This window comes from Thunnus thynnus, chromosome 2, assembly GCF_963924715.1.
Source record: "Thunnus thynnus chromosome 2, fThuThy2.1, whole genome shotgun sequence".
NCBI lineage: Eukaryota > Metazoa > Chordata > Actinopteri > Scombriformes > Scombridae > Thunnus > Thunnus thynnus.
Window position 1 is genome coordinate 25,115,601 of NC_089518.1, and position 20,152 is coordinate 25,135,752.

General features: G+C 42.5%; 2 protein-coding genes across 2 annotated transcripts; one reads left to right on the forward strand and one right to left on the reverse strand.

Moving 5' to 3' along the window:
- Positions 1–6: 6 nt before the first annotated feature.
- On the forward strand, positions 7–14,670 carry ndufaf2 (NADH:ubiquinone oxidoreductase complex assembly factor 2). The gene is made up of 4 exons (XM_067612507.1): positions 7–211; positions 11,074–11,163; positions 12,214–12,254; positions 13,937–14,670. The coding sequence occupies exons 1-4, from the start codon at positions 97–99 to the stop codon at positions 14,177–14,179; spliced, it is 489 nt and encodes a 162-aa protein (XP_067468608.1). The 5' UTR covers positions 7–96; the 3' UTR covers positions 14,180–14,670.
- A 1,325-nt stretch (positions 14,671–15,995) lies between these two features.
- On the reverse strand, positions 15,996–19,224 carry smim15 (small integral membrane protein 15). The gene is made up of 2 exons (XM_067612519.1): positions 19,090–19,224; positions 15,996–16,712 (listed from the first exon to the last, which is right to left on the reverse strand). The coding sequence occupies exon 2, from the start codon at positions 16,680–16,682 to the stop codon at positions 16,458–16,460; it is 225 nt and encodes a 74-aa protein (XP_067468620.1). The 5' UTR covers positions 16,683–16,712; positions 19,090–19,224; the 3' UTR covers positions 15,996–16,457.
- Between the last annotated feature and the right edge of the window lie 928 nt (positions 19,225–20,152).

Genomic DNA, 20,152 nt, shown 5'->3' on the forward strand with positions numbered 1-20,152 from the left:
CAAACCCACGAACACTTACATAAACAACGCAGTGAAAGGGCAGCCAGCTTACAAGGGCCACGAAACACACTTAAACCTTCGTGTTATCGTGAAAACATGAATAGGGTTGCAGGCGCTTTACGCCGGACGTTTGGAATAATGCGTGAGCACGTCGGGACAGATCATCTGGGGAATAAATATTACTTTGTCCCTGAACAGAAGACATGGACAGGTAAGTTAAACCTTGCTGTGCTAAAAATAAGCTAGTTTGTTTATAGTCTTAATCCCTATATACTGGTGAGGATAGCTTCAAAACGCAGATATTACGGTTATTTCTGCCCCTTGTTCTCTCCTTGACACCTCAATATCTCTACAGGATGAGGCTCAATTCATAAACTTAGCTGCTCTCATGTCTTAGGTTTTTACCAGTTACTGTTAGTGAATTATTGTTGAAAAACCTTAAAGATCCCCTCCAGACATGTTTTAATATGTATACAAAATACTATACTATGAATAATAATTTGTGTCCGATATGCTTTTCCCTTAAAAAACGTTCAATGATCTTGTTAAAATCCTTAAAATGGCATCTACTTCTTCCCTCTCATTGAAAAATCCAGAATATATAAATATGCAAGTATATTTCATTTCAGAAGTTGGACACAAGATGTCTGGTTCATTCTCAGTGTATGCACACTGGAGGTTTCAAGTTTCCACATCACACTTGTGTAAATTGAATATTGGACCAGGATTGGCTTCCAAACTATTTGTGATTTCACAAACCATACTTGTATATCCATCCTTTAAAATTGGATTGTCAGTGGGCACAGAGAAACTGTCCACTTTCCGCAGATGAATGTGAAAACAACCTTCTAGTGTCAAACTTTGCACATACATGATTCTGCACTGTGAAGCTCAAACATCCAACTGTAGGAAGCAATGGAACAAGTAGAAAAATGTATTTTTGAGTGAGAGGTGGGGTATTTTAACATAATATCTGTGTATTTTGCATTTGCACACTGTTTGTGCTAAAATGTGCTTCCCTGGATATGACATTACCTTTACCCTTTCACCCTTGTAGTATTATAAGCTTGCCACTAGATGGAGCAACCGGCTCATTAAGAACATTGTCATTTTGAGGTTTTTAATCAGATTTCTTATTCTGCATTTCATGCAACTCACTGCAGTTAAGATTTTACTGATTTTGGAAGCAGAATAATGTGGTTGTAATTATCGCAGCTCCACTGTCACTGGCCAGCAAAGAGGAGAGGCTCCTCCACTCCTGCAGATGAAATGATTACTTGTCTGTGATGAGGATTTAGAAGGAGGTCATATATCCCTACTGAGACATGGCAGTGCTACAGTATGTAATGCTCAAGCCAAGCAGCAGAACTGTGTCATCGGGGCTAATCCAGGGTGGGATGCCAATGGTGTCCTTCACACCGACTCTGACAGTTAGAAGGCCAAGGACACGCTCACTGGCCTTGCATACTCAACACGCGGGCTGACTGTGAGTCCTTCTCCAGCTGTACTGTCATTCCCAGAGAGTGTCTCAGAGAAATATGTATAGGACAGACAAATGGTGAGGTGAAGGTTTGATAATGACCCACCTCAGCAAGAGAAAGGAGGTTTGATGGCATCCTAGTACAGGGGCCCTTCTTAATTTGGGGAGATGCCGACATAACTGTTCACTTTTATCATATAACAACAAAAATACATTGTGGAATTTTCCACTGATCATGTATCAGACCCATACCTGCACATGAACTTGTTTTGGGTGAAACATAGTGATGCACTAACTGTATTTCAGTCCTGTCTTGCCTAGTTTAACTCATTAGCAGAAGGCTATGGCTAGTAACTCCTGTTCCCTTTACCTCCTTAAATCAGCTGGGGTCCTCCTCAGACTACAGGCCACAGGTCAGGGGTCACAGGTCAAAGGGTACGGCCTTTGGCTACCCCAGACATGGTACTGCTAGTTAACCAGTTATCGACTTTTGGCTTATTGGTGACAAAGGATCAAGTCTCGTGATATTTGCCAAAATTATTATGCCTAACTTTAGATCCAAATACTGTATTTGTCTAATCTAGGAGCTACACCACACAGCAGTCTTTTTTTTTTATTTATTAAACCTTTATTTAACCAAGAAATCCCTTGAGATTAAAATCAGTTTTTCAAGGAACAATTAAGGAACATAGAGAACGTTAAAAACAGACAATGGACAACAGATACATAATACAAAATCCAGTTTAGAAATAGCAATTGCACTCTTCAGGCACACAGTTCTCTAATCAGGGCTTTGAACCCTCCAAGGGAGGCAAGATTAAGCTGTAGTATGTTCTGGAAGTTATTCCATGACCAGGGCGCAAAATAGGAGAAAGCTGCTCTACCAAGTTCTGAGTAAATCCTGGGTAACTGGTAGAGCAGCCATGTAGTGGAGTGAAAATCATAACAACTACTGGAGAGTGATAGATTACACAGATATGAAGGGAGTTTTCCCAGTATGGCTTTGTAAATAAAAATCTACCAATGCTGTTGTCTCCTTAGGGTTAATGAAGACCAGGAAACCAGATCATAAAGTACACAGTGATGTGTTCGGGACAATGAGTTCATCTGGGGATTATTTTATCCCACCCACAAGTACTTGCTTTTGTCTCCCTCTCTTGGTACCACATTATACAAGCTAGAATAGTCATCATTTCCAAGCACAGGCTGAACTGAAATCATACTGTACATTGCCTACATTCATTGGTACTTTACTCCAAGGATGTAACCAAGTTGTTTTGTGTTTTGTTTTTGTTTTTTTGTTTTACTGGTGAAGGACCCACCACTGGCAGGTTGCAAGCCAAGTTTCCTTCTGACTGAACTTGACTTTGTGCTTCACCTTTTCTCAGCAGTTTGTGGGCGAAACAAGCGCCCACCTCATATTTATAATTCATTACAAGGCTGCTCCTCCACCCCTGGCTGTCAGACTATTCAAATGAGACATCACAGAAGCCCATTTTCTAGCACGCTACAGGCTACCATCTTCACTGTCCAATCACAATGACTGACACTGTGAAGAGGCTAGTTGGCCTGTGGAAAAACTGGTTCCGCACAAACACACTCATAAATGCCAGACAGACTCTGACAGACACATACACACACTAATACAGTGATTATAAACAAATAGAAATATATGGCACACACATTTGCCTCTTTTTTTTTTTCCTGCCTCTCACCCCGTCCAGCCTTGTGGAAATAAAGCAGATGCATTATTCAGTCCATATGTCTTGCTAAAGCGAGCTCTTTTTGATCTTAAACTGATAGGCCAAGCGTGGGCTCAGGGCCTTAAGGCATGGACCGCAGGGCTTTCCACTGCAGCACATGAGTAGTGGTTAAAGTAGGATGAGGAGTCTCTCTCCTCTCTCTCTCTCTCTGCTCTGCCTACTTCTTCTATTCATTTGTCCATTCCTAGTGCTCGGTCCACCCCTCTCTACCTTTATCCATGCTTTGCTGATCCCATTTTCTACCTCTTTCAATCTGTTAACTTTAGGAAACTGGGGCGTAAGCAATTCTGTGTAGGCTATGTATGAGGATGTTAGTCGCTAAGACAGAAAAATAAAGGCAAAGCAACTCCTTGTTTTGTGTGATTCTGCCCTGCCTCATTTTAAATACCTCTCCTTACATTGACCTCTTTATTTGCCTCCAGTTAGTCCTTCCTCCCCTTGCCCCTCCCCTTCATTGCTGCCTCTCGATTTTCCTCCTTTGAAGCCAGTCCAGTGAAGATTTCTATTCAGAACATTAGAGTAGTTCAGTAGTTTGGAGGGTTAGGCCCAGCAGAGAGCTTTCTATCCCCCCATCTCCTCAGATGCTGCTGCTCTTGTGCCTGCACATCAAAATGAATAGGCCTCGGTCTGAAGTACACGCCTAGAGAGGGAGAATCTCTGTCTCTGCCTTTAGAAAAGGTCCAGCTATAGAGGGCCTACTGTGTGCTGCCGTCCCATAGAGAGAACTGCGCTGTAGGCTGTGGAGCCCCACTGATTGTTGTCTATGGCAGGGCTACAAGAGAAAGCCACTGGCAATCTGGCCACTGGTCTTTAGAGGGTCTTTGCCTTGGTGTTGGCTCCATAAAGCTAAGTAGAGAATCTATATTCTTCTCTCTTTCTGTGTGCGTCTGTCCCCCAGGCCCAGCTCTGCCTTACACTGCATGGGGCGCCATGTCATGCTGCCCAGATGAAAGCAAAGCATTCTGCGGATGGGCTCATTCGTCTTCAGCAGCGGGCCTGCAGCTTTGACGCCTGCCTTCCCTCCCTTTATTTAGGAAGAGAGGCGCGCTGACATTATCGGCCGCTGCAGGCACATTTGAAAATAATTGCCTGTATGATTGCTATTTTTCTTACCTCTTTGAGGAGGTGTAGCCTTTGTCTTGGAATCAATGGCTGCTCAATACTGGACAGGGGAAAGGCAGTTTCCTTTCATGTCTTAGTGAAAAGGATGTATTTTTAGCACTATTCATTTTAGCAGTGTGTGCCATGCAGTTTTAATCTATTGGTCCTCTCCACTGTGTGGAGAATGGAAGAGATTCAGAGGTTCTTCAGAGGTGCGCCACGCTGTTGCAGAGAAAAGACGCATTGACTTGTCGTCCTATCACTATCCCTCTCTCTTTGTCTATTATTTATTTGATTCCCCAGCTCTGTTCTATGAAGTGAAAAAATGAAAAGGCCTCAGTTCTGCTATTTCAGGATGGGCGACTCTAGGGACTGAGGGAGGAGGTGTGTGTGTGCGTGCTGTTGCATTAGTTTGTGCATCTGTGATTGAGTACATGTGTCTGTGTGGCATAACACATTTGTATCTGCTTTTTTTATTTTTTAAAAAAAGGAAGGGGAAAAAAAATTCTGCGATTGTGTGTGTTTTCTCTCCACTTCATGCCCTAACACACTTAACACAACAACAGATGGCTGTGTGTCATCAGAGCGTTGATTCAAGCCGCATATTTCCATGGAAAGAGTCACCGCGGAGAGAGAAGAGGGTCCAAATGGCTGTTTATTCTGCCACAAGTCATCCCCAGGGTGTGATGAAGGAAGGTCTATCCTACAGTAGGACACCAAGTCAGTGTTTACCATGGAACGGCAATGTCCAGAGCTGCTACACTAAATCATGTTAATTGATCAGCAGCTTTGCAATGCACAGGGTTTAAATGAAGGTTGTTAGTCATTATGGGGAAACAAGTGTGTTCAGCTCATCTTGCTGTATACTGGTTGCCAAGTGTGTGTTTGTGTGTATGTGATGGAACATCATGGAGTGGCTTAACTACTTCATTAAAAAGGCATTTAAAAAGATAGACGCCCGAAAATTAGATACAGGCACTTTTATATATGGTAGAACATTACAAATGGGCCTAGCTCCAATATGAGTAGCTTACGCCTTTGACAAGTCTATTAAACATTGCCCTATACAGTAGACCTGCATCTGAATACATTTCAGACTCCACTCGTCTCACAACCTATAAATTCTACATGAATATGATTGTTTCTACCTCCTGCAAACTTATTTGCTGTTTGGCAAGCAATGACAGACCGTCAATGGCGCCAACAGAAGGAAGAAGGCAAATTAATCAAATTAATTTTTACATTTTGCCTAGATGTGAATCACTGTCCGATGCACTCATGTCTCTCTCTCTGGTCAGATGGCCAGCGAGATGTTTTGACACCTGAGGGCTCCCTGTCAGAAACTCAGCCAGGAAGACTGACAGACAGACCGACACACATGCAGACATCTCTGGGAGCCTGCCGCTGCTTATTCAATTCAGAATATTTTAATAAAGCAGACAGGCAGAGAGAAATAAGGCTAGGAGTAAGGGAGGAAAGATAAGGCCGAGGGAGACTCGCAGAGGGTGGAAAAGAAGGTGGGGTATAGAAAGTGAGTGACAAAGAACAAGGGGGATGCTGACATATGGGGTGAAATTATAGAGTGGGGGAAGAATGGAGAGAAAGAAAGTGAATGGAGGGTTTCTGACAGAAAGAGGGTGAAATGAGTGGGTGGAACAGGCAGACAGATAGAAGGGGAGAGAGAGAAGGTGGAGGTAGGTTAATGGAGGGAGAGAGCGGGGGGAACTGAAGGTGGAATGGAAGGAAAAAGAAGGGGGTTGGATGAGAGTGATGGAGGTGAATAGAAAGGGGTGGACAGCTTGGTGTATGGACATCACACACATGGGCCTCAGAGGAGCTGAGGTGGGAGGAGGGGGTCCACACCGCTCCACAGCCTCACAAAGGACACTGACTTCCTGGCTCACCATAGTTTTTTTTTATAACCCGTTGGGCCAGGAAGAGACTTCAAGAGGATGGGTGGTCTTAAGTGAGGAGGGGTATAGCATCCCTTCCGCCCTCAAGTATGCCCGCGTTTAGTTAAAAGTAACACACAGGGGAAATCAGAGTATTCTTTTCAGCATGTTGTTACTTCTATATGAATTATTCTCCGCTGTTCTGCCGTGAGTCGCTCAAGCCTCAGAGGGATCGACGGCAACAGGGACAAACAGAATGAGGGCTGAATAAAAAAAAAAAAAAAAACGAACAGTAGCAGCAGCAGCAGCAGGCCTACTTTACGCTTAAGCTCCTCCTCTCACCAGAACTGATGCAAAACAACGGCTGGCCTTTTCCCTGTAAACCTCATCCCACGTCACAAGGCTCAGGGCTAATGGGTAACCATGGTTACAGGCCTCACACATCCCCTCCATTTTTTTTTTCAGGGAAAGAGATTGGAAGGAGAGAGGGAGAGAGAGAGAGAGAGGGTGTCAGTATTGGTACCTGGTTGCCCTTGTATCACTGATGCTTATCGGATCACTCCATCTTCATAAAGCTGTCCATTACCATGCACGGATTGGTCCCCATCCCTCTCCTGCACACAGCTCAGCTGGAAAGGAATAAACTAGGTTCAGTCCAGGCTGATGGGCTTGCTGCTTCAGGATGGCTTTTTGTTCCACCTTGGTGTCAGGCCTAAAACTCGCTGCTTCATCTTGTGCAATTGTCAAGACTGAGAGAGCTGCTCTTTCCGCTGTCTATTGAGAGGAAGAGCTGGAATTGAACGCTGTGCTGTTTCAAGTGGGTGCTTTTGTCTGCACAGGTGAATGTCGTGTTTCTCAGGATAGATGTTGATGTTGTTGGTGAGGTGTTGGTCCACCAGTTGGAGTCAGATTTTTGTCTTAAGTTTTTAGGGCTCTCTATACCTGGATGTCGCCCTGACATCTGCTTCTGTAATCAAAGACAGGGTGCAAGAGAATGGCTCACAGCGAGAGAGACAGCACAAGACGCCCGCAATGACATTGTGGAGGTGAAAAACCTCTCAGGTTGCCCCCAGCAGTACTCACCTGGGAGCCGATGTGTGAAGTTGAGGGTTTTGTGTGTGTGTGTGTGTGTGTGTGTGTGTGTGTGTTGAAGCAGGTGATAGAGTTTAGCAGGGTGTGTTCAGGGTTCAAAGAGCAGCCCTCGGAGCGCATCACGTCTTATTCTAACGAACGGGAAGGTTAGGCGTACCTGCCGTTTGATTGGCTCCCGATCCGGCTGCCACGGCAACCCCTCACCCATCTTGCCTCCCTGTCTCCTCCCTTCCTCCTTCCCCCACCCCCCCGGTTCCACAGCTAGGCTCACAGATGAGTCGCGCTCAGACAGGTGAGATGGGTTATGAATATTTATGCAGTGGGATTTCATTCCTCCTGCCGCTGGCCCCTCCCCCTCTCCAACGCAGTGCTGCGTTTGTCCTTCACGGTAAGAGGCAGTGTCCTCGCTCCTGTCCCTCAGGTTAATCTGCCTGCTCTCTAGCCAGTTGTGTGTGTGTGTGTGTGTGTGTGTGTGTGTGTGTGTGTGTATGTGTATATGTGTGTGTGTGTGGGTGTGTATTTGACTGGTAAGTAGGTTCCCCCTAGTGAGTGATGAGAAGGCAGACCTGTCACAGGGGGGCCCACTGAGATCGAGAGCTCCTAACACCTCTCTCTCTCTGTCTCTCTGTCTATTTCTCTCTCTCTCTCTCTCTCTCTGTCTCTCTCTCTCCCTCTCTCTCTCTCTCTCAGTGAAAGTAGCAAACTGAAAGCACTCAGCTCTGAACTGTGGAGCAGAAAGATAGCTTACACCCATTTTGACTGTCTGTGTCAAGGATAAAAACATTGTGATGCTAACATTAAGGCTTTATTCACCTATTATTCGATCAACAGTAAAGTTAATCTGTGAGTATTTATAATCAATTCATGTTGAATTATATATCCAGCAAGAACACCAAGCATTTACTCCTTACTGCTTTTTAATGTTAAGATTTATCACTTTTCTCACATCACTTCAGATTGACATTTGTCATTATTATTATTATTTGTGTTTCTTAGTATTTTGTTGTGTGATTTGAATAGTGGTAACAATTACTGGTTGAAGCTTTGTTATGTGAAGATATTTATTTGCATTTTTGCATTTCATATAATTTTAAAAACTTTTTGACTGTTAGACAGACAAAGTAAGCAATTTTAAGATTTTACTTTGGGCTCTGGTAACTTATAAATAATAACCTGGTTATTTTTTGTCATTTCAAAGTAGGGCTGCAACCACTGATTGTTTGCTATCAATTAACTGGCAATTCTCTCGATTAACTAATTGTTTGGTCAACAGATTGTCAGAAAATCGTTAAAAGTGCCCATCGCCACTTCCTAATAGCCCACGGTTGATCAAAAAATGAAAAAAAAAAAAAATCTGTAGATTAATTGTTAGCGACAGCAGTTGTTAGTTGCAGGCAGCCCCTTGGGCTGAGAAATCACTATGCAAACAATGTGCCAGGCTGGCCAATTCTGTTATGCTTCATTAGGTTAAGAGCAGGCTTATGCACAGTGATCTCATTAGTTAATAAACCCAATGTCCACAAGTAACAACCTTACCAAACTTAGCAACAATCTTATTTCATATTGCACAGTTTTTTCCTAATTCTTACATCAGCTACTGTGAGGTAATAAGATTTACAGAGAAGTGGTGTCTTTCTTTTGAACCTTTCTAGTAAAAATACATATAGCCATGGCCTGTTTGTGTGTGTGTGTGTGTTTTTATTTTCTGCAGTTGTCCCAGATCAGAGATTACCAAGAGAGCGAGATTCACCCCAATGAGACTGACAAGCCTCCTCCCAATGTGTATGTGGTGGGAGGATCAGCCGTGTTTCATAAATATATGTACATACCGTATTTGTTATTCAAATCCAAGGATAAAAGCCGTGGTGGAAGGGGTTTAGTCATGCTGCAAAAGCAACAAGACAAGAAGAGAGCCATGTTGGAGTGTGACAGAGAGTAGAGGGGGAGATGCAACCTAGCGGAGAGAGATATAGACAGAGAAAAAAGTGGGTGCCTCTCTTTATGCTTATTAGTTAGGCATTAGCTGTAGCTAAGCACATTGCTTGTAGGGACTGTATCATAATTGTACCATTTCATTCTGCTGCCACCCACACCCAATGCAAATATGGATAGGATCTGTTTATAATTAGCATACCTGTTAAATGTATTTGTTAGTATTGCCTAGAGAAAACCGCCTTTTGTTTACTGGCAGTTGTTTTTGTTCTGCTATCACAGGGGGGGTTTTCTAGGAAACTATTTCTCAGAAGGCATTTTAAGGCATACATGCAAACAAATTGCAAGGATCATAGAATGCATTTTACACACCGGTAGGCCTGCTCCGCTGATAAGACGAGAGAATGCAGTGTTTTCGTCAGACCTGGATATGAGGAAAATTGAAGCTGCAGACCTGGAGCCTGTGAGGCCCTATAGTGACAATCTAGTGGGAACCAAAGCAGAACCAAAGCAATACTAGCCTAATTAGCTGACCTGATTACTATATAGGCTGGATAAAGTATGGAACGGAATCATCCTCATAAGACATAATTACAGAACAGCACATGCATGAGGAATGTTTTTTTCTCGTCATGGCTGTTAGCTTAAAACCGAACAAACAGACTGAGAAAGACACAAGCGCAGCAACTACACAGCTCACACTTCAGCACGCTACTTTTTGTTAGAGCCATCATTCATCCATCCCCGTGCCATAGCTATCTGTTATGGCTGAGGTAAACATTAAGGCCATCAGTCTGCGGCGTGCATGGAGGTGGTTGCCTCCATTTGTCCGTGTCCAGTCAGCTGCAGAGAAACGGTGATGGAATCCTGACAGATTGTCTGTGTTTTGGAGCGTGTTGTTTTCCTTGCCCATCCATTTCTCTCCTCCTAGCCATGTTTGCCATGCATCATCACTCTCTCTCCCTCTCTTCTGTCTTCCCTCCTTCTACCTCCTCCCTCCTTGCCTCATCATTTCTCAGAGGGGATGAGAGCGTTGGATGGACGTCCGGCTACCTGCGAGGAGAAACTACGGAAACAAAAGCACTCGTTATTAGTGAACACTTTATGAAGCTTTGAAACGCCACACAAAGACACCACTCTCTCTTTTCTCTGTCTCCTTTTAATTCTCTTGCTCTCCCTTTTCTTTCTCCATCTCTCAATTGCGCCCCTTCTACCTCCGTCTCCATGTCATTGTGTGCCAGCCAAACTTGTCTAATCAGCAGATTCAACCAAAATAATTGGCGGTGGCCTTGCTGCTAGCGAGCATCGTGCTGTATACAGATAGGGAAAGGAGCACTTAATATTCCACGCAGCTCGTGCCTCTCCTGTTCTCTGTGATATCTGACCTCTTTTGTCTCCTGCTCAGCTTGATGTTGATTTTGGAGGGCATTGTTAGCCAGAGCGCTGTGATTGGAAGAGGTTGTCAGCGAGGGGGGCTGTGGTTGGTTGGGTTAAAGGGAGGCTGATTTGCATAAAGGCTTAGCCCAGATTTGGAGCCACTCAGCGAGATCTGAGGAGAAGGGCCCGAGGGCCACGAGGTAATCATCCATGGCCTGTCACAGCGCTGTCATCCCTCTGTGTATTATTTTTTGTGTGTCTGTGAGTCTGTCTGTATCTGTGTGTCTGTGAGAGAGGGAGACAGAGAGCATTGTGTCTGCGCCTCTTTGTGTTTGTTTGTATTCCTTTGCGTTTTGTATGCATCATTGTCGAGCATCTCTATCTCACTCATGCTCCCTTTTTTTTTTGTTGTTGTTGTTGTTGTTTTGTTTCCCAGGAAGGCTCGTCCGTGCCAAGCGGATGGTAGAGGCAGCCAATCCTACAGAATATGAATATATAGAAGGAAGCATACCGATAGAGTGGGACGGTAAGTGTGGACTGCAGCATCACTGTTACATACTTAAACTATCACTAACATGGATAAATGACAATGTTAACAAAAGAGCTACCCAACAGAGTACACAAAGTGCTGCACAAATAAAATGGAATAACAAATTCACGGCTGCAACTATTGGGGTCTAGGCTAATCCATTGATTTTCTTTTTTTCTTTTTTCATAGTGCGAGATGGGGGTTGGGAAAAGCGTATTCATGAGTTTATCAAAGACGCCTTCTGCTGGTGTTATACAACCGTACCATAAAATAGTGTTTCAAATTTCTTACAACTGGATACAAACTGTTCCCTCTGTCTCAGCCTGGCTTTATCCACCTTAAACCCCTCATCCTGCTTCGCCCCATCCCTCATGCATTTTCATCAGCATGCAAATAAGAAAGGGATAAAAGAGGCCCAGAATCCCTGCGCTAGCTGGAGGAAGAGTTAGAAAATCTCTCTCTCTCTCTCTCTCTCTCGTTCTGGCTCCCTTTAACCTGCTCTGCTGTGCAGCCAGCTCAGCCAAAATAGAGCTCCTTAAAAAGGAAAAAAAAAAAAAAAAAAAAAAAAGATGACAGACAGACACAGTTCTACTCAGGAGGAGAAAGAAGGACAGAGGTATTGATGGAGAATGACAGAGTGTGTACTTTCAAATTCAAAGATCAGAGCGGATCCGCACTTTCTCTTCTGAGACGCAGTATTCAGTGCCCCTGCTCTGCCTACACTAGAGCGGTATTAGTCTTTTTTTGCGTTTATCGTGTGTGCAGCTCGGATGTTTTACCGTTCTCCATCTTTTCCCCGTAGTTCACTAAGCGAAATGAAACAAAACAAACGCCGGATAAAGTCCCCCAACTAGCTCGGTTACCTGAGCTGCTGTGATGCCCTGAAAGTCTGTGATGCTATAGCAGCAGCCTTTAAATATGACTGCAGGTTTTGTTTGTGCAGCGTATGTTTGTGTGGGTGTTCTCACTCACTCTCTCTCTCTCTCTCTCTCTCTCTCTCTCTCCCTCTTTTTTTTTTTCTTCTTCTTCTCTCTCCTCCTCCTCCAGCTTGGATCCGAGGCAGACGGAAGGAGCCCCCCTCCGTCGAGGTACGTCTCCCCCCAGCCTCCCCGCTGTGCTGATGGTTGGACTCTAGGGGACTGGTTACAAGGGAGGGAAGAAGCAAAGATAGAAGGAAAAGGCTTTGATTTGTTTCATCTTACACTTTCGAACTGAATCCAGGAACTTTGGGGGACAGGTGTTAAAATAAACAGCAACTGAAGCGCATTGATGGCGAGACGGAGAGCAAAGACAGCCTCTGAACAAGGGGCTCACTGACACCACGTCCTAGTTAACTTTCTGTTTTTTTTTCCAAGCAGAAGCCTGCATCTCGGCTTTTTGTGTTTTATTTCTGGCAGTCTCCGAGATGGGAATGGTGGTGAAGGAGTGTAGTTTTTCCCCTCGTGTACCTCTCACTGGGTTTATTGCTCTTTAAAAGTGAGAATGCTGGAAATTATTTGGCCAGTGAAATGTGGGTCTATAGGAAATCCCTTGGAAGGCCAATACCCAGGCAGCTCTCCCTCACTCTTTCTGTCCTCTCTGCCTGCGAGTGGCCAATGCCATCCCCTGCCTCTATTGCCAGAACATTCTATTCCAATTTTCTGCCTTGCGTCTGCCCAATAGCTGCCATCGACAGCTGGACAGTGTTGATGTGGCCAAGGCTTCACTCCCAGCACATTACCCTACCCCTTGTCACGCTCCCTCTCTTCCCGGTCCAAGCCGACATAAATTGATTGGATTAAATCCTGTCATTAACAGGCTGGAAAAGCAGCTCAGTATGTTTGTCTCCCTCCCCAAAGCGGGGCTTTTTGGCCACGGCTCTCCCCTCTCTTTTCCAGTCCTTCACTTCTGCCAACACACAACAGCATTATGCCCAGTCCTCCCTTCCTTTTTGGCTCCCCATACAAGGGAGAGACTAACATCACTGGACACTAGCTGTGGCTCAAGTGGGTAACTATTCCACTGGTGGACTATGTCCGGGTTATAATTGTTTCCATGAGTTGGAATGGTTGTTTATACTGCGAATGCCTCCTGTCACGTTAGTTTACCAACCCTTTCCAAGCACTACATCTTTAACCAGGGTTTATTGGAGCAATATAGGTTAACTGAGCACGCTTGTTCTTTTTCTAGTAAATGCCCTACTTCATTCTCTGCGGATACACACATTTGTTCCTGGAAGCTCCCCAATGCAACTTTGTGTCTCTTCTACTTTTGACTAGTGAGCAGATGATGTTCTTTTCTTTTTGCTTTAAGACAAAACAGAGGTAGTTGATTAAGGAGGGGAAATGATCACTGGTTCAGTTTTGCAGGACAGCTTAGAGGTTCCAATAAGTAATCTTGTAGTCACAGTTGTTTTTCTCGAATCTTAAGGAAACTGCCACCTCAGCACTTCTACCACAGATCCTGATAGGTGATGTCTGGTAGGGGTGGGCGATATGATGATATATACAATGAGATGATTTATGATATGATCAATATGATGAAGTATTGAATTTACTGGATTGGCCAAAGCACACACATTCCTGCCTGGTTATTCCTGTATAGATTGTTTTATTGATTAACAATGTCTCAAGTCATTTTCCAGAAAAATGATCATATCACAAAACAAATTGATATCATAATATGAAAATTAATAGTTTTTTAACCATGTTGCACATTACCTATAATGCCTGGTAGTTATATATGAACTCACAGACTACAACATGTAACGCATGTGTTTATGTCCCCTCAGGAGCTGCTGAAGAATGAGACCTATAGGGAGCAAATAAAGCTGAAGGCCAAGGAGGTAGAGGAAAACGATCTGGCCCTACAGGCAAAGGAGTACGAGGAAGGTCTGGTGGCAACACCTTTAAAGACTGTCGCCAAGGGCCATGCGGCCGCCACCAGCTTCGGCAAGCAAGAGATCAGCGAGGACCCCTCAAGCACTGCAAACACATTCCAGCCTGGCTCCTGGATACCCAGTCCCAAGAAATAGACTGACTCATCCACACACACACACTGAGATCATCCTACAGTGTTATACAATCCAATAGAAAAGCCCTATATTTACTTTTTGTTGAGACTTTGAAATTCAATAGTAGAAACATCTTTCAGTATAATGCAATCCAATACAACACCACAACACCACAGATTAATAAATTACCAGAGAGAAGACTCAGCTCCTCTCTGGCCCAGTCTCAAAATACACATTTTAAGTTCCACAAAGGAAGTATTATTGCAAGGCTGCATTAGATTATAAAGGGGTTTCAAATCAAGACAATATAATTACTCATCTTGAACCTGACTCCATAAATGGCCACAATAATTTAATAGGGCAGTAAGGTTTGTTAATAAAGCAAAGAAAAACTGAAATGGTTGAACTTCAGAAGTCACTGGGTACACACCAACTGTAAATACACTGTATCATGTTTGAGGTATTTTGTAAGAAATACTTTCTAATAAATTGTGGCTATTTAATTACATTGATATTGACTCCCTATCAGTTAATACATTTTACAGAAGAACTTTCCACTTTCAGCACATGAATGTGAAAACAGCCTTCTAGTGTCAAACTCTGCACAGTGAAGTTCAAACATTCAACTGTAGGAACAAGAGGAAAGATATTTGAGTGGAGGGAGACTTTAAATATTAAAAACTCAAACCGATCAGAAGTACAGACCTCAAGCATTCAGCTATGACCAATGAAATTGTACATTTTATTGAAAAATCCCTCAGTGAACATTTTTTGACAGTGTAAAGACGGAAAGTATTACTTATTGCGGAAGTATGCGGAAAAGCATATGTGTAATGCTATGGGAAACGCTAATATGTCGATAAGATCTCTTAACTCTAAATTGAACTCTGAAATCAGTTCAGGGCTGAACATGGTGCAATGAAACTCTTCACATGAAATACTGTGTTAATATTATTTCTGTTTATGATGGAGGTGGTGTCCACTGCCTGCGAATCACAACTGATGTATGTGATATTGATCTCAAGAGCAAAGTTCTTTCACTTGAGGCCTGAGTGCACGTTGGGCACAGAGTAGCGTTCCTGGAGGTGGTGGAGGTTCTGCAAGAAACGTTCAGCAGGAAAAACTAATATGCAGAAGTGTGTCTATGTCTACCTTTTTTTTCCAAATCATTTTAACCACTTCTTTACAAGATCTCAGGTACTGAGAATACAGTATCTTTAAAAAGTATTCAAACCCCTTGGACTTTTTAATACTGAATCACAGTGGATATATTTTATACTGATAAAAAAAGAAAGATTTAAAATACATCATTGCAATTAGAACATACAATATATAAACACAGAATTATTGCAGAAGTATTCACTTCCTTCAAGCCAATATTTAATAAAGGCACTTGTGGAAAGGTGGTGTTTTCCATTTTTATGGAAAGATAGAGAGATGGGGAATGACATGCAACAAAGGTCCCTTGCCAGAGGTGAACCAGGGACATTGCACTTCATGGTCAGCACTTTGACCCCTAGGCCACCAGGGTGCCCTGATAATGCAGTTTTGAAAGGAAATGAAGCAGCAGTTGACTTAAACTCATGTGATACACAATGCTACACGAGTGCAATTTTTCAGGTCTATTATTGTAAAAGAAAGTTTTGTCTTTTATGTTTTGATCACCTTGAGGAGATGTTTTCTGTTGATCAGCGTAATGACAGGCACTCTGAGTCAGTGTTGTTAAACAATAAACCATTAGGGGGTGAGTGCTTTTCCTATGTGCTTAATTTGACAAAAAAAAAAATACTCGTAATACTTTTCCCAACAGTCCAATATTGAATCCACAAAGAGCAAATTATATTTTCTTATCAACCATCAAAACTTTATTGATTAGAAAGTAATAATTTGGATATTTTGCAAGTGACTTGGAAGAAAAGTTCCAGTATACACATTACATATCAATTCAGCAGAACAGGGATGCTAACAATGGAATGCAAGGTGTTGCAACAGTTGCACAATTTTATCAGAGGATCTCTGTATATATATGTATATATTTGTATATATCATACAGATTACCACTGTGCTCTTGCTGACCAAGTCTCACTGAGACGAGCCTCCTCTGGGCAGTACTGTCCGTCTCACACTGTTCGGCCTGTTGGGGCCAAGTGTCCCTCCTCCTACCCCGGACGTGCGGAGTAGTGGCCCTGTGCTGACAGTAGGGCTGGGACAAGGAAGGGCACCATGTCATTATTCGGAATAAGGAGGGCTGTGAGCGTGGTGGTTGCCTGTTTCATGCCCTCATCCTACCCTCGCAAGCTCAGTCTTTCTTGGTCCTCTTGGCCTTGGCTATGTTTTCCTGACGTTTCTGCTTTTTCTTCTGTTCCCGGTCACGTGCCTCAATCATCTTGGCCAGTTTCCAGGACAGCAGCGCACTGGCAATGAAGAGAGGCGTCAGAGCCAGTATGACTGTGGTCAGGAAACCGTAGGGATCTTTGGCAGCCCACTCCACCACATATTCTGCCCAAGCCTGAATGTCAATCATCCTGCTCAACAATGATGAAGCTGATCAAACCTGAGAGTGGGCACAAGGAAAGAAAGCAGTGAATAGCCAGAGCTGTGTGATAGGAAAGAAACAAGAGTCTGCAGTCATGCTAGCGGCACAGTGAGGCTGTGCTAAAGTACAGCTGTGCTTTGAGTTAAATGTTAACGTGAACATGCTGATGTCTAGCAGGTACAATGTTCACCATCTTAGTTTAGCATGTGAGCATGCTAATATTGGCTTTTTAGCACTAAACACAAAGTACAGGTGAGGCTGATATGCATGTCATTAGTTTTGCAGGTGTTTGGTCATTAACCAAGGTATTGAACAAATTGGAATTTTGACCTGATGGTGGTGCTAGAGGAAAAGTCAGGTGATCACAAAACTGATTAGGACTTATCAGTCTGGGACCTAGGATGGCTAACATGGCTAAAATAAATGTAGCAAGTGCAGAAAAACAAAGCAGTGAAGAGCTAAAGCTGTATGCAATAAAGGTAACAATAACTAAAGGATCCTCTCCCAATACTGATGTTACTGAGTGGGCAACGTGGATTACAGCGTATGTACATTCATAATCATATCATCTATATATATATATATATATATATATATATATATATATATATATATATATATATATATATATATATATATATGCCATGATGTCATACATTTTCTGGAAAATAACTGGAGAAACTGTTAATGGATATATGGTTGTAAAATAACCAGACTAGTGATAGAATGATTAGTCAATTAGTTGACTGTCAACAATTTCGATAAACCAATCATTGTTCAAGCCATTTAACAAGGAGAGAGACCAAACATTTGCCAGTTCAAGATTCTCAAACGTGAGGCTTGGTTGTTCTTCTCTCTTTTATATCATTGTAAAATCTTTGGGGTTTTGGACTGCTGGTTGCACATAATAATCAATCTGACAACATTAAATTGGGCTCTGCAAACCTGTAATTGAGAAGACTTACAGATCACACAAATTGATCAATATAATAGTTACTTGCAGCCGTAAACCAGACACACACAACCTTTCTGGCAAATTAAATACCTGACAAATTATTGCATTTTCTCACACTGATGCCAGAAGAAAACAACATAAAAATCCAACATTGCCATAGAGTCATCCTGCTCATTTATTTGCAAAATTGCCCAAAATGATCTAATACACTCAGAGATATTAAAAGAATAGCAACCATTGAATAAACGGTATGGCAAAGTCTCTGACAGTCAGCTATATTATAGTCTGGGTATATTTAATCATATTTCCAATCCAAACTGATATTCACAAGGACAATTGCTCAGTTGCTCATCACATTGAACTGCACTGTAACAGGGAGCTAAACTTAACTCATGTATGAAGTTTCTCAGTCATCTAGGTCAAAGAATACCCATCACTGGTATGTAGAAGGCTACTGGACTTATTGTAATATTGGAGGTTTTCCAACACTGATGAAAAACTGATGAAGCATCTTGGATGAGTCATAAAACATCCTCAAAACCTTTTAAGAGTGTAATGGAGAGTCTGAGGAAAGTCCCGCTACTTTGCCTCAAAAAAACCTCTACAATTTGATTCTTGGTTTGATATTAGGCATCGCACAGGGGCAAACATTTTGAGATAGTCCTCTCAAGTATTTCAGAGCTCAGTCTGGAAAAAAATAGGCTACCTAACTGAGTTTTGTGCAATTTGTCATAACAGTGTCAAAACCAACAATATTACGATGTTAGATTATACATCATATCTATCTGGTGCCAAGTCCAGTGATTATACAAACAAAGATATCAGCTGGGCTTGTAAATAGCTTTAATTCATTCCAGACTGTGGTGCTAATTAAATGAACTTGCAGCTAATCTAACGTAGACACCATATAACTCAGAGGGAGTACATTACATATTTACAACGGGATTTCGTCTTAAGTCAGTTATCAAAACTTTGTCTAGACGCATCACTTTTATGACGAATCGAGCCACCAATGTGGTTTCGTTGAGTCATGTGAAGTAATCGTAACTTGTTGAGCGCTCCGACCAATCAGTCCCTCACACAACCGCTAACTGTTAATGACCCGACACGTAGCTAACTAGCTTACATTAGCATTCAGAGACAAACCCGTAACAAACCCTCTACTCTGCCGTCACTCACCTACAGTCAAGTTTAGTTGCTCCTCGCCTGCCGTTAATATTACATCAGAATATTTAAGATGAACATGTAAAATTTAGCTACAGTTCTACTAACGTTAGCACCGCTAGCTAACCCGCCCATCCATAACGGCCTAACTTTGAGCAGCAAGACCACTGGCTCCCGGCTCGGACAATGCATGTGAATCTGACGAACCAACGAATCTATATTCCTCAATGGTTAGTTAAGATTAAAAAAAACGAACTAAATACAGCATAAACTTACCAAAAAATGTAGTGATTTTTGTTTATGCCCACGATAATCAGCCGCAGCTCCTCCCTGTTCCGGGAAGTATGACTGGTGTGGCCCGGACAAGCTGCTCGCTCACGATTGGCTATCACGCTTTCCTTTGAAGATGGGAATTGCAGTCCTTTAGCCAGAAACAGGGCTGATGAACACGTCAAAACACAGGAACTGCAATAAAAGCATTTTAAATTAAAGCGCACGGAGTGTCTACCTTTGGTGAGTTTGACATAGTCTCAGAGATTAACTGTTTAGACATTAGACAATGTATAAAAGCCTACTTAGGACTGTTATTTATAAGAATCACAAGGCCCTGTGTGATTCATACTCTTTAGCAATGTGCCATATTTCCTGTAAACACTGCAATTTAAAAATTAATTATTAATACAATAAGTAGATGTGCTGATGAGTGGGTGACACTTACAGTAATAATCATATACAGAGAGGTAATATATAGCCTACAGAGGGGCAACAACAGCATTTTTAATATGAATGCTGTTCTCATTATTCTTTCATTCTTAAAAAAGTAATTTAGGAACAGGACCATGTGGCATAATGTGAGTTGAAATAATGTAGGAGGGGGTGGCATATACTCTGAATCACTCTGAAATCAAAGCCTTATTTATTGATTACAGGTGCAGAATTTAAAATGTGAATTTCACTGACATGAAATCAAACATGAGTGTTGAGATGTGTTTGATGTGTTAAGATCAGTTTTGATACTAAGAAGAGAACAGTCCTGTTACCAGGCAGCTGCTGGTTCAAATCCCCAGATTGTCTGTAAAAGTTTGGGTATGATACTCTCTTGTCTATCTGCATTCTGTAGGGGTTCTTTATAGAAAGATATGCATATGTGTAACAAAAACATGCTATAAGAGTGTCGGCTCAGCGTTGAATAGCGATATAGACAAATATTACATAGATATGAACAATGCAAACCCCTTGGAACACATATAGTCAACTTTGTGGCAGGATAAAGAAACATATGACTCCTAGCTGTTGTAGAAACTTCTGATCATGTGTAAAACCGCTGTACCTGAACTAC